This window comes from Felis catus, chromosome B1 (genome assembly GCF_018350175.1).
Source record: "Felis catus isolate Fca126 chromosome B1, F.catus_Fca126_mat1.0, whole genome shotgun sequence".
NCBI lineage: Eukaryota > Metazoa > Chordata > Mammalia > Carnivora > Felidae > Felis > Felis catus.
Window position 1 is genome coordinate 147,976,589 of NC_058371.1, and position 14,628 is coordinate 147,991,216.

Below are 14,628 nucleotides of genomic sequence, written 5' to 3' on the forward strand. Positions count from 1 at the left end.
CCAGGTAGGAAAGGAGACTGTCCACTGTGGACCGGAAGTCTCTGGTGTAGGGAGGAGGAAGCAGGAGAAGGCCACTTAGAGCCACATGCCCTTTTGAGGCAATGGTCTTGCTCATTATTAATCAACATGCCCTATTGGCATCCTCTGCCATAAACAGTCCCTTAGCAGATTCTCACTTGGAGAGGTTTTTTTTTTGAGTTACATTCTATTCACTAACATTTCATTGTTCTAAGAGTTTCCCCTAAATTATGTGAAAAGGTTCACATTCAATTGGCAGGACCTTATTATGGAGTAGAATGGTTTATCGGCAGTAAAGTAGAGGCAGGCCTAAGTTCCAGGGGCTTTGAAAAAAATTGCTGTAATGTAGTAGGAATACATTTTCCCTCAATTCAGCAGATTAGAAGAGAATCTCTGAAGTTTGTAGGAAGGGAATAAAGCTGCTATAAACATTCATGTGTAGGTTTTTGTGTGTACATAAGATTTCAGCTCATTTGGGTAAATACCCAGGAGCATGATTGCTGGATCATATGGTAGGACTATGTTTAGGTTTGTAAGAAACTGCCAAACTCTTCCTAGGTGGCTGTGCCATTTTGCATTTCCACTAGCAATGAATGTGTGTTCCTGCAGCAATTTGTTCTTATCAGCATTTGGTGTTGTCACTGCTTTGGATTTGAGCTATTCTAATAGATGTGCGCTGGTTCTCTTGTTTTAGCTTACAATTCCTTGATGACCTAAGATGGTCAGCATCTTTTTATGTGTTTGTTTACATGTTCATATTGCCTTTGGTGAGACGCCTTTGGTTTGGTTTGCTGCCCAGTATTTTAGTTAGGTGGTTTTCTTACTGGATTTTAGGACAGGGATATATATAGGAAGGTTTAGTTTGGTTCTTAAATCTGTATGATATGAAAATAAATGGTGGGGTAATTTGTAAATTGTTTATATTTTATTTTTTGAATGAAATAAAATTCAAGAGATATGAAAGGGTAAACAGTGAAGTCTCCCTCCCATCCTGTTCAGCTACATAGATCCCCTTCTCAGGCAACCCTGCCATCAGTTTCTAGTATGAACATCCAGTGATATTTACTGTGTAGATAAGCAAATATTAATAGATATTTTCATTTTAAAAATATAAATTTATAGTATACTATACATGCTGTTCTGTGCCATTTTTTTCCATTTAATACATCCTAAAGATCATTTTATATCCGTATATAAAATCCTCTCATTTTTTAAAATGTACAGTATGGATGTACATAATTTAACCTGTCCCTTACTGGTGAACAGGAAAATTGCAATCTTTTGCTACTGTAATGCTGAAATGAATTACCTTGTAATAAACTTAGGTCATTTTGTACATACATAAATTTCTCTAGGATAAATGGTCAGAGTATGTGCACTTGTAATTTAGATCTACAATTAAACTTATGTCTATAATTTGTTTTTTCTTAGTTTACACCAGCAATGCAAGTGCCCATTTTCCCATAGCCTCATTAACACAGCATATTAGCAGTCGATTCTTGGCCAATCTTGAGAGGTTAAAAAAAAAACCCAAAACACAATGGTATTCTTCTATGAGGTGGCATTTCATGTTTAAGACTTGTGGGATTTCCTTTTCTGTGAATTGTCTTTTTTTCTCTCTTAAAATCTCCATCTACTTATTCTCTTCATATTAATCTTAAAGCAGATCCAAGACATGGCATCATTTTATCTAAATATATTTCAGTATATATATTGTCTTTAAAAAGGACTTTAAAATAATACCACCATTCCTAAAAATACTAATTTCTTATCACAAATATCTGAAAAATAATGTTTTGAAAAGTTGATTTGAATCAGGATCTAAACAACAGTCCACACTCTGCAGTTGGTTATGACTTTCCCCTGTAATGTTTTTTATTTTTTTATTATTATTAAAAAAATTTTTTTTAATGTTTATTATTGAGAGAGACAGAGCATGAGCATGGGGTGGGGGCAGAGACAGGAGAAGACACAGAATCCGAAGCAGGCTCCAGGCTCCGAGCTGTCAACACAGAGCCTGACGCGGGGCTCGAACTCACAAACTGTGAGATCATGACCTGAGCTGAAGTTGGACCTTAAGTGACTGAGCCACCCAGGCGCCCGGCCTGTAATGTTTTTTAATAAAAAATTTCAAGCATACAGAAAAGTTGAATTATACATATACCTATACCTACACCTAATAATATTTTGTCTTATTCTCTTCCTCACTTTATATCTGTATATTCATCAAGCTATCTTTTTTTCTTTATAGATGTCCAAGTTGCAGACATTGATCTTAAGCTTTGATTGATCTTAAGCATTGATCTTAAGCTTGATCTTAAGCTTTTTGGAATACATATTGTTAATTAGGGTTTTTTTCTTGAAGTAAAGTTTACAGTGAAGTGAACAAATGTTAAGTGTACCTTCCACTTGATGAGTGTTAATGTACAATTGTGTAACACAAACCCCTAGCAAGCTATGGAGCATTTCCATCACATCAGAAAATTCTTTTCCCAGTCAATTCCTACACCACTCCCATCCCTTCTCCCTGTTAGAATTTTGTTTTCACCATAGATTAGTTTGGCCAGTTCTAGAACTTCATATAAATGGGGTCATACAGTATGTATACCTGTGTAAATTTTCACTCAGCATGTTTTGAGATTTCATTAATATGTTTCAGCTCTTTGTTCCTTTTCATTGCTGAGTAGTATTCCATTGTATGAACATTTCACAATTTAACCTTTCACTTAGGTGAACAACTGGTGGACGATGGGCTGTTTCTAGTTTTTGGCTCTTATGAATAAAGTTGCTCTGAACATTCTTGTGCAAGCCTTTTTGTGGATCTATGTTTTAATCTTTCTTTTCAGTAGTAGAATATCCTAAATTGTATGATTGATTATCTTTTTAATTTTACTAGAAATTGACATACCTTTCTCCAAAGTGGTCATCCTATTTTATATGGACCAACAATGTGAGAGTTCCAGTAGGCCCACATCCTCGTTGGTGCCAGCTTGTAATTTTAGCCATTCTGTGTGTAGTGGTATCTTGGTTGTGGTTTTAACTTGCTGTTCATGACGATGTTGAGCATTTTTCATGTTTATTGGCCATACAAATATCTTTAATGAAGATGAAGTGCCTATTATTTCTTTTAATCCATGTTTCCCCGTCCATTACTTTTGCCCTTATTTGAAGAAATAAGATGTATTTATAGAGGTTTCCACAAACTGAATTTTGCTGATTGCCTTTTTGTGATGTTTTTATATTGTGTTTGGGTTTTTTCTTAATAGGAGCCCTTCTTTTTTTTTTTTTTTTTAATGTTTTTATTTATTTTTGAGACAGCATGAGCAGGGGAGGGGCAGAGAGAGGGGGAGACACAGAATCTGAAGCAGCCTTCAGGCTCTGAGCTGTCAGCACAGAGCCCGACGCGGGGCTCAAACTCATGGAGCGTGAGATCGTAACCTGAGCTGAAGTCAGACGCTTAACCGACTGAGCCACCCAGGCGCCTCATGGAGCCCTTTATTCTTGCAAGGAGCTAACTCTATGAATACCTTTCCCTCTGGCACTTTGTCATTTTGGTTGCTTATCATGGTAGAAATTATTTTTATGGGGGCGCTTGGGTGGTTCAGTCAGTTAAGCATCCAACTCTTGATCTCAGCTCAGGCCTTGATCTCAGGGTCATGAGTTCAAGCCCCTCATTGGGCTCCATGCTGGGCTTGAAGCTTACTTTTTTAAAAAAACAAAAATTATTATTATGTGGTGCAATTCTTAAATCTCCCCTTGTATGGCTTCTAGGTTTTGTGTCACAATTAGGACATCCTAGTGAGATGATTTTGAAAGTACCTGGTAACAAGGCATGAAGCCAAGGTGGATTGGAATATGGATGGACCTAGTGAAACTCACAAGGATCACCAAGATACATTTAAGAAGCCACCTTCCAAATGATCCAGACTGAATTTGAAGTCCACAGGTGAAATTTTACAAGTATATTCAAAGACCGTGATTGCAAAACATAACTGGTTCTAACTGAACTAAAGAGGCTCTCAACCTTTCTTTCTGCCACGTGACAGTGACATTAGGGAATAAAGACCAAGAGTTAAAGAGAAACTGAGTTATTCACAATTTCTGGTAGGCTGGCTGTAATTCCATCCATTTCTTGTCCTCTTGAGAAAGCAAATGGGGGAATACAAGCCCAATACAAGTTGGGCTAATTTTTAACCTTTGACTTCTAAGAATAAATTTTTTTTTTGAAGTTTATTTATTTTGAGAGAGAGTCAGTGTGCAAGCAGAGGAGGGGCAGAGAGAGGGAGAATCCTAAGCAGGCTCTGTGCTCTTAGTGCATGCAGAGCCCGCGGGGGGACTTGATTTCATGACCGTAACATCATAACCTGAGCTGAAATCAAAGAGTGGGATGCTTAACTGATTGGACCACCCAGGGGCTCTGAGAATAAATTGTTTTTTGATAGACCTTATAGTTGAATATGAATGGATGCTATTGTGTCGGAAAGCAGCACCCTCCAAATGGTAAGGCACCGTTGCTGCCTGGGGACTTGTATAGCTTTTCTACTGAACCTGCTGTTGGAGGCCCGAGTGCTGTGTCTCTATCAAACTCAATTATTAACTTGTAGGAATCTGACATCCTCAGCAATGCTTACAACTGGTCACTGGCTCTATTTTTAACTAATTTTACATTTCAAGATAATACGTTGTCTGAATAAAGTTTGCCTTTTGTTCTAAAGTTTATTTTTTAATTTATCTTGAGAAAGAGACAGCATGAGCAGGGGAGGGGCAGAGAGAGAGGGAGAGAGAACCCCAAGCAGGCTCTGCACTAGCAGTGGGGAGCCCCATGCGGGGCTCAAACTCACAAACTGTGAGATCTGGACCTGAGCCCAAACCAAGAGTTGGTTTCTTGATTTCTGATTTGATAGACTGAGATGCTTATAAGATTCTCTTATACAAAAGTAGTTGTGTTAACAAAATTAATTTTCCTCAGGATTGTTGACAATAAAAGATCTCAATAATTGACAAATCTTCAAGCCCACCAGCGTCTAAGAATCCTTGAGATTTGACCTGAGGGACTTTTAAGTGGATATATTAGGCTAAGTTATTTGAAAGATGTTTTATAATCAAAACATGGTCACTTCTGAAATACAATTCCTTAAAAAAGGCCTACATTTTCTGTTGAGCAAAGCTGAAATGAGGTTATAATAGACAGTGGTCCTGAGAACTACTTCAAAATCACTAGTCTGTCGTTGAGTCCTTTCACAGAATGGTTAAGTTCCCTTTAAGAGTTTCATCATACATTTTTATTGACTTACTCTGAGGTATAAATCTGACTTAAAATCCTCATTCTGAGGAAAATTCTTACTCTATTTGGAAATAACATCTAGGGAGTTAAATTAAGTTCTATAAGGTTAGACCTATAGTTAGGAGTATGAAAACACCCTTTCTTAAACTTTTAATTTCAGGATAGTTTTCGGTATACAAAAATATTGCAAGAATAGAATTTCTATATGCACCTCACCTAGTTTCACTACTGTTGACTTCTTACATTGCTACAGATTTGTCATAACTAACATTAGTACATTGCCATTAACTACATTCCACACTTCAGATTTTTTTTGGCTTTTTCTTCATATCCTTTTTGTCCCCAGGGCACATTACATTTAGTCATCGTGGCTCTTTAATCTTAGACTTTTTTATTTTGGATGACCTTGACAATTTTAAGGTATACTGGTCAGGTACTTTGTAGAATGTCCTTCAGTTGGAGTCTTCTGAGGTTTTTCTCCTGGTTAGACTGGGGTTATAGGATTTGGGGAGGAAGAACACAAAGGTGCCATTTCACTACACCTTGTCAAAGATTCACGTTCTAAGCGTGACTTATCACAGGCATCAGTTTTCTTGATCTTGCCAACATAGAGTTTGCTAAGTGACTATAAATTTCCTTTTATTTCTTTCTATATCATACTTTTTTGAAGCAAGTTACTAAGCATGGCCCACATTGAAGAAGCAGGAAGTTCCATCTTCCTGAGGAATAGTAGCTACATAAATCATTTGTAATTCTGTGTAGATGTGCCACTTCTCCCTTACTTATTTAATCTTTTATATCAATATGGACTCCTAAAGTTTTATTTTTTGGCTTATAATCCTATATTACGTTATTTTGTTGCTCCTACTGTTTTTGGTTTTTATGCCACTTCCTTACTTTCTGGTATTACAAGATGTCCCAGACCTAGAATCAGTCATTTCTCCAAAGAGCCCTCATTCCTTTTATTGGAGAATGGTATTAGAAACCAAACTTAAGTTTCTTTTTATTTTTTATTTTTGAGAGAGTATGAGCAGGGCAAGGGCAGAGAGAGAGGGGACGGAGGATCTGAAGTGGGCTTTGCGCTGACAGCAGAGAGCCCAGTGTGGGGCTTGAACTCCCAAACCGTGAGATCATGATCCGAGCCAAAGGCAGGTGCTTAACTGACTGAGCCACCAGTCCCCTCAGAAACCAAGCTTTTTTTTTTTTTTTTTTTTTTTTAATATGAAATTTATTGTCAAATTGGTTTCCATACAAAAATTGAATGCTGGGTTGTGCCCGTTGTTACCAAGTGTTGGCTTCCAGGCCCTTTCAGCAGAGGGAGCTGTGTACCAACCCATATTCATCTTCCCCAACTGAAATTCTGTATCCACTTTCCCCTTCCCTCAGCCTTTGGCAACCACAATTCTACTGTGTCTGAATTCGACTGCTCTAAGGAGTCTTGCAAGTGGAGTCATATGTCCTTCTATGGCTGGCTTGTTTCACTTATAATGTCCTCAAGGCTCATGCATGTAGTAGTAGATGTCACAATTTCCTTACTTTTTAAAGCTGAATAATATTCCATTGTATGTATCTACTGCATTTTATTCTTTCATTGGTCAGTGGACACTTGGGTTGCTTTTCACATTTTGGCTATTGTAAATAATACTGTGAACATAGGTGTAGAAATGTGTTTTGAGCCCCTGCTTTCACTTTTGACTACAGTATACCCAGAAGGGGAATTGCTCTATTACGTCTTAATTTTAATTTTTTCAGGAACCATCACACTGTTCCACAGTGGCTGCACTGCTACCAACAATGCACAAGGGGCTCTAATTTCTCCACGAGTTAATTTTGATGAAGTCCAACCTCTGTTATTTTTTGTTGTTAACTGTGCTTTTGGGGTCTTACCTAAATTTTTGCCAAATAGTTGTGATGAATTTTTTCCTCTTTTTTCCCTATGGGTTCTAGTTCTAGCTCATTTGTTTAGATCTTTGAACAATTTTGAGTTAATTTGTGTATGTTATGTAGTAGAGGCCCCACTTTTTTTTTTTTTTTTTTTGGCATGTGGACATCCAATTTTTGTCAACAAATTTGTTGAGAAGACTGTCCTTTAACCCCCTTTTGGTCTTGGCACCCATCTCAAAAATCTTTAGTCCATATATGTGAAGGTTTATTTCTAAGTTCTTTCACTTCATTGGTCTAGGGCTTTATGCCAGTACCATGTTGTTTTGATCACTGTAGCTTTGTAGTGAGTTTTGACTTCAGAAGTGAGACCTCCAACTTTGTTCTTTTTCAAGATTGTTTTGGCTATTTGAGTGTCCCCTGAGATTCCATATGAATTTAAGACAAATGCTTCTATTTCTGCAAAAAATATGGGTATTTTTGATAGGGATACTTGGAATCTGTAGATGGTTTTGGGTAGTATTGACATCTTAATGATATTAAGTCTTCCAATTCATAAACATGGAGTGTCCTTCTATTTGTTGGTATCTTTAATTTCTTTAGGCAGTGTTGTATAGTCTTCAGTGTACAAGTCTTCTGCCTCTGGTTGTTTAGTCCTAAGAATGGTATTCTTGTTGCTACTGTGAATAGTGGAAAGAACAGTTTTTAAGGAAGACAGACCTATGAAGTCAAGCCTTTCATGACTTCGTTTCCTTGCTTTTGTTGACAGCTACACTAATAACAGATCGTTGGAGCTTTGTTTCAAAAAGAGAAAGGGCTGGGGCGCCTGGGTGCCTCAGTTGGCTGTGCGTCAGACTTCGGCTTAGGTGGTGATTTCACGGATCATGAATTTGAGCCCTGCATCTGTGGTCAGCACAGAGCCTGCTTCAGATCCTCTGTCCCCCCGCCTCTCTGCCCCTCCCCTGCTTGAGTGCTTTCTCTCTAAAAAAATAAAACATGAAAAAAATGCTAAATAGCTTATGTGTAAGTCTCAATAAAATCTCAGTGGCTAATTATTCTTCCTCATATTCCATGTACAGAGCTGCCTCTTTTCAATTTAATTCAAAACTAATTATAAATAACTTTTGCTAGTTTAGGATAATTCCCCATATTATCTGTAGCACTTAGAACAGTGCTGAAAACATGTAGGTGGCCAAAAATAAGACGAATGAAGAACCACGCACACACACACACACAGAAATATTTAAAGGGAAAAAAACCAGTCAACAACCTAGGCAAGACTATTAGATTTTATTCTTTCCTGGTACTCTTATAGCTCAACTTCACCATGTAACAAGCCAGACTTCCTGAATAACAACTCTTTTCCAGGCTATAACCCTTCTCAGGAGACAGAATTTATCAAGTATCATGGTTCCAGGATGTTTTCACCCCAGAATTCTAAACCAGTTACAGAATCGTATCTTCTTAGGTCTTAATTGGAATCAAACAATCTAGGCACATGTAACATAATCAAAATAGCATATACCATTTCTTTCCTTCCCTTGTGGAAAGCACATTCCTCTTTTCCCCCAAAGGGTTTGTTATGAAGAGATGTTTGAGTGTCACGTTTTCCAAGAAACCTGTCTACCAGTTCAAATTCTTGGCTCAGAATAAGGTATCGCTTATTCAAGAAAATTTAATAAATATTCTGATCTAATTGTTCTCAGACATGGACAAATTTGTTTTACACGCAACTTAGCTTTGCTTTCAATAACTACTTGCAAAAGTCAAACCCTATTTTTAAAATATCTTACAATTTTCCTTAGGACTTGGGAGAGCAGGGAAGGATGAGGAAGGGAGTTGGCTTATTTTTTAGTAGGACATTCTGAAGAGGGCAGATATTTACTTTTGAAGTCATTAAGTGGATAAACTGTCAAGTGTTTCTCTTGTTCTGATATTGAAAACATTTATAGCCCAGGGCCTTTCTGGTCCTGAAACTATAATAAATTATAATATTGTTTTAAGTACATTCAAAATTTATATTACTCTTTAATTTCTTTTCCCTGAGTTTGGGTTCACAGTTTGGTAGAGATACTTGAAAGAGGTAGTTAGTGGGGGTGAAGAGGAAACAATGTTTATGTCTAGCAGCACCCAGGGAAAATATATAATATCTATTATTTTGATCTCAGGTAACATTTATCTTTCCCCCTTGAATCTGCACAATAGAGGGAGATAATCATTTTCCTTTTCTTATCTGTTGGACTCTCTCTCCTATTATATTCACCCCAGTATTATTATCACTATTCATAAAAATGAATAGCCCCTCCAAAGACAAGCTACAGAATTAAGGCTTCAAGGTGGGATTGTTTAGATTTAGAAGAGAGGGGCTCAACTGAGTAACTTTTATTCATAGTCATTAGGGAAAATGAGCAAAATTTCCAGGACCCCCAACTACTCACTGCCTTTTCTCCCTGGACCTGGTTTATTTAAATCATTGCTATCAATTCTGGAGTTGATTCTAAGGTCTGGGTTTTAGGAAATCTTGACATCTAACGCAGGTACAGACACTGGTCCAGGCCTTGGCTTCCAGTCTTACGATGGGCTGGCGGAATACTGTTTCATCAGATGCTCATGGCAGGGATTGCAAACTCGCTCAGGCTTGATACTCGAGGGAAGAGGCAGTTCATTTGTTGAGCAGGCATCACAGAACGTTCCTCTGCAGTTCTTACACATATTCTACAAGGAGAAGAGGAGGTTAGGTGGGGGATAGAGGAGCAGGCCATATAGATGCATGGAACAGAAAAGGCCAAATATGGTAAGTGCTCAATACCTAATTATTGACTAATGTCTGCTATGTGCCAGATAGTATCTGACCAAACACAGTTTCTGTCTACAAGGAAGCCTGTCTAGTTCTTAGATCTAAATGAAGAGAAGCAGTGCCACAGAATTCAAAAGAACAAATAATACACAAATTGCTTACTTTTAGAATGTTCCCACCCATTATATTCACTTTTATGTGGGCTAATTCTAAAATTAGTTTGCAAGTACTTAAGAATACTCCAAATAAGGCGGGCAGGCAGTGAGTGACCTAGCCATGGACTGGGTAGCGGTAGCCAGCCTAGGATTAAAAAACTTGCTGAGCATGAAGTGAAAGTAGAATTCTTAATACACTGATGTGCTTAATGCTTCCCTGTAATACTCTACAGACATATCTTTTGGGATATCAGCGCAGCAGGAGCACAGCTTCCCTACATCCTCTTTATAGGGAAATCAGTCTCTTTATTAAGCATTTTGAATATTTAGTGGCCATGCAATGGGACAGCACGTGGGTCATTATGGCAGTGTCACTGGTAAGGCTGTGTGGTAGGGTGGCACACACATAGCTCCAAGGGTCCCTAGTAAAGGCTGTGAAGAGTAATTCCCCCCATTAATAATGCTGCTTTCTCCCAAACAATTCACCTTCCCGAGGATGCAGCAGAGGTAGGGGGTCACTTTTATTTGAAAGCCCGAGAGGAATTTTCCTGACATATTGTAGTTACTGTGCAGAATTAGAAAAGCCAGAATTAGATTCTCTTCCAGAAACAGACATTATTTCTGTAATTCCAACTCTATAAAGGCAGTTCATCTTTATCTGATTCTGTTAAGACTAGGTCATATTATAGTTTTGCTTGTTAAAATTCAGCATGATCACAAAGGGTGGCATAGAGGCTTCAAAGGCAGAATTCGGCACATTTCCTCATCTCTTCCAAGCACTTGTTTCTTACAGTCATTTGCCCATTTCTTGAACATCTATGAACTGGGGACCACATGACATGTGGGTGGGGGGATGGATACTACTATGAGCAGGTCAAAGACCTGGCTACCAGAACACTTGCTGTATCTGAACACTTCCTTCACTCTGCCTACTCTAGCAAACTGGGGAAGCGCTCAAGCAGAGACCCTTGAGGATCCGAGGGGAAAACAAGTGGTTTTGGTGGAGAGAGCTCATTTCCCTCTCAGAGGCTGATTCTCCAAATAATTCAAAGAATCTCCCTTCCCCAAAACTGTCTGATTTGTTCTAAGCAGGATGGAGTACTGGAAGAGTACAGACTTTGGGGCCAAAGTCAGGCTGCAGCTGGGCCTTGCCACTCATGACTTGAGTAACTTTGAGAAATGTGCTTCACATCTCTGAGCCCAAGGTTCATCTACAAAATGATGTCACAGAGGAGATAAGCTTTACAACAGGGACTTGGTCTACGCTTTGCTCATGACTCTTTCTCCAGCACACGAGATAGCACATTCTACACAGCAGGCACTCAATAAACATTTATAAATTTGTTTTAAATTCTTTATATTTGTGTTCATGGGGATTTACTGACATGACATACTATGACTGAAAAAAATGGGTACACAATAAATGCTTGCTCCTTTTGCTTTTTCTCCCCACTCTGCCCTCTACACAGCAAAGTCCCTGTTACTGAAAGGGACTAGTGGTGTAACGGACATCCTGGTGAAGAACCTGTTTGGTTCTCAGCATCGTTACCTTTGCAAGGCGGCCGTCTTGCTGGCACAGCTGACACATCTGTGGCTTTGCAGAGAGCAGCGGCTGGTCCTAAACCACATATTGAGCCAGTTAGTTTCTCTTGGTCTCAGAAACATGAATACTTTCAGAATACTCATTTTTTTTAAGTTACAAAATTAACACAACCACACTACAGGCTATCTGGAAACTAAAGAAACAAATTGTATACGGTCCTCGTGCCTTAATACAACTCTACTAATCCTATCACTATCCTTGGAGCTCTTTTCACTTTTATAATAAAGTAACATGTGATTTCAGTTATAAAAAGAAAATTCAAGTATACAAGTATGAAGTAAGAAGTTTTAAAAAGCCCCATCCCTCTTTTCCTATCATATCAACAGGAATAGAAAGCAATATTCTATTTTGCTTTTTTTTTCTTTTTTTAAATTCCTAACAGATAAATGAAAGGGGTGACTCAGTCATAGCAGCCTGTGTCTTCTTTCTCATGGGTTGTCATATCCTATTATATATGCAAAGTATCTTACAACCATTTATATTTGTTTATTTCCAAGTGAGCAAGAAGTATTTTTTCTGTTTTATAGAAGAGAAAACTAAGGGAAGAGGAGGCACTCTCTTAGGTCAAAGAGAATTTCTAAGAAGTGAGACGTGCCATTTCCTTAGTAAATTGCTCAGAGCTGTGCTACTTCCTGTGAGAGTTTCAGGCCAATGCGTGTTTGTTGAGGATACTGTTAAAAGGACGGGGCACAGAGGCCTGTGTGCATTCATCTACTTCCCGTGCTGCCTGTGTTCAGCTAGGAATGGGACAGCCAACTACATCATTTACATGAGACGTTTGAGAACAGGAGACTCGGTTACCTGTTCATTCGCAGGGGGAGACGGCAGCCTACAATGGAAAATTAAAAACAGTAACAAACAGCAACTTATTGTATTTCCATGTGAATCATTTCAAAAGCAAAGAAAAATCATTACCATGGTTCTTTTATGTTGTTGGGACTGACATAATTATTAATCTTGACCTCCAAGGAGAAGCAATTTTTGTAGTTAAACCTATTACTAGAATCTGATCCTTGACCTACATTATGGTTCCTGTTTAAAAATGGATTTGGAGTTACATTTGTTGTTTTCTTTTTACTGCCAAGAAAATAGCACTTGTATCCCAGCCTATAAAACTCCAATGGCCAATGCTATACATTTTAAAAGTTTCTTTTTTCTGATATTATAGAAACCTATTATATGTCATGTATTAATCCCCTCTTCCAAATATTCTTAAGATGTGAACTTTAGCAAATTAATGAGGGAGAGAATGGATGAGATTGTCACAGTTCTGGGGATAATGCACCACACATCCACAGTGGCTCCAGTTCTCTTCCATCGAGTGGCAGGGTGACCACCAGAGTGACCAGGTTCTCAGCTGTTCCTTGGACCGTAATCCCAAGAAACCTGGGTATGTTTTAGGACTGTAGTTCAGGATCTGGGAGCTGCTTTAGACAAAGGACTTATACACAGAAGACATGGTAAGTAGAGGCAACTTAGGTGTGCCACCTTGCCTCTCTGCTCCTCAGTTTTCGCATCTGTAAAGTAGGAACAGATGATTAAACTTTCCTAAGAATTAAAATGTTAAGGAAATAATGAATGTGACGTGACACAGACATAAGGTAGTCTTGTCTTATATTCCCAGGGCCTAAATCAAAACCTGGCATGTAAGGTCCTCCTGATTGTAAAGTACTTGGTTTTAGGCTGGAATGGGGCCGATTCTGAAAGGCTCTTTTAAGTCCTTGTTAATTTTATAGCCTTTCTAGTTCCTTTCTGTGGCCCATACTGATCTGTGGGGTAGTTTAAGGTTAGTCCTACATCAGACCATGCTCTCTTTGGGAGTAAACTTAAAGGCTTTGGAATCATTCTGGCTTTGGAGGCCAAGTGCCCGCATAATCAGTCTACTGATTTATCTTCTCCAGCAGCTACTTTGCTCAGGTGACACACGGCCTTATTCTTGAGGCTTCAAAGCCTAGACAGGGACAGCTGCCAAAAATGTACACTGCATTGTTCTCTCCAACCCCCACTGTGGTGTCTTTCTTGTTATTAACCTTTGCTGTTGTTGTTGTTGTTGTAACGGAGTGAATTTTGGAGCAGTTTTAGGTTCACAGAAAAACTGAGCAGAAAGTACCGACATTTCCCAGAAAGTATTTCCAATATACTTTACCGGCCCCCCATGCTCCCCCAATATCTACATTCTGTAACAGGGAAGGGGGGGAGGGGGTAGACAATGTTACAATCAGCAAACCTACACTAACACGTCATAACTACCCAAAGTCTGCAGTTTACATTAGGGTTCACTCTTGGTGTTGTACATTCTATGGGTTTGGACAAATGTAAGACATGTATCTAGCATTACAATACCATAGGAGTATTTTCACTGTCCTAAAAAATTTTTACTGTGCTTATCCATGCATATCCCCTAACCCCTGGCAATCACTGTCTCCATGGTTTTGGCTTGTCCAGAATGTTATACAGTTGGACCACCTTTGTTTTTATTTTATTTATTTTATTTTATTTTATTTTATTTTATTTTATTTTATTTTATTTTATTTTATTTTTTCAATATATGAAATTTATTGTCAAATTGGTTTCCATACAACACCCAGTGCTCATCCCAAAAGGTGCCCTCCTCAATACCCATCACCCACCCTCCCCTCCCTCCCACCCCCATCAACCCTCAGTTTGTTCTCAGTTTTTTTTTAATTTTTTTTTTTAACGTTTATTTATTTTTGAGACAGAGAGAGACAGAGCGTGAACGGGGGAGGGACAAAGAGAGAGGGAGACACAGAATTGGAAGCAGGCTCCAGGCTCTGAGCCATCAGCCCAGAGCCCGACGCGGGGCTTGAACTCACAGACCGCGAGATCGTGACCTGAGCTGAAGTCGGACGCCCAACCAACTGAGCCACCC

General features: G+C 38.7%; 1 protein-coding gene and 1 long non-coding RNA gene across 7 annotated transcripts in view; one reads left to right on the forward strand and one right to left on the reverse strand.

Annotated features, from left to right (window-relative positions):
* The first annotated feature begins 3,382 nt into the window (after window positions 1-3,382).
* LOC109499132 lies at window positions 3,383-12,977 on the forward strand. Its single transcript, XR_002156286.2, has 2 exons — window positions 3,383-3,964; window positions 7,953-12,977. It is a non-coding gene; the product is annotated as an uncharacterized LOC109499132 (long non-coding RNA).
* RUFY3 (RUN and FYVE domain containing 3) overlaps window positions 8,455-14,628 on the reverse strand; it is an 81,400-nt gene continuing 75,226 nt past the window's right edge. For 4 of the 6 annotated variants that reach the window (XM_045056247.1, XM_011281722.3, XM_019829403.3 and 1 more), the window contains 3 exons: window positions 12,540-12,567; window positions 11,685-11,753; window positions 8,455-9,898 (listed from right to left, as the gene is read on the reverse strand). In XM_045056247.1, coding sequence (XP_044912182.1) covers window positions 9,755-9,898; window positions 11,685-11,753; window positions 12,540-12,567 — 241 coding nt within the window. In that variant the 3' untranslated portion in view covers window positions 8,455-9,754. Of the gene's footprint in view, window positions 9,899-11,684; window positions 11,754-12,539; window positions 12,568-13,226; window positions 13,256-14,628 lie in introns of those variants that run through there. The other 2 variants (XM_045056249.1, XM_045056248.1) reach the window with 2 other exon arrangements.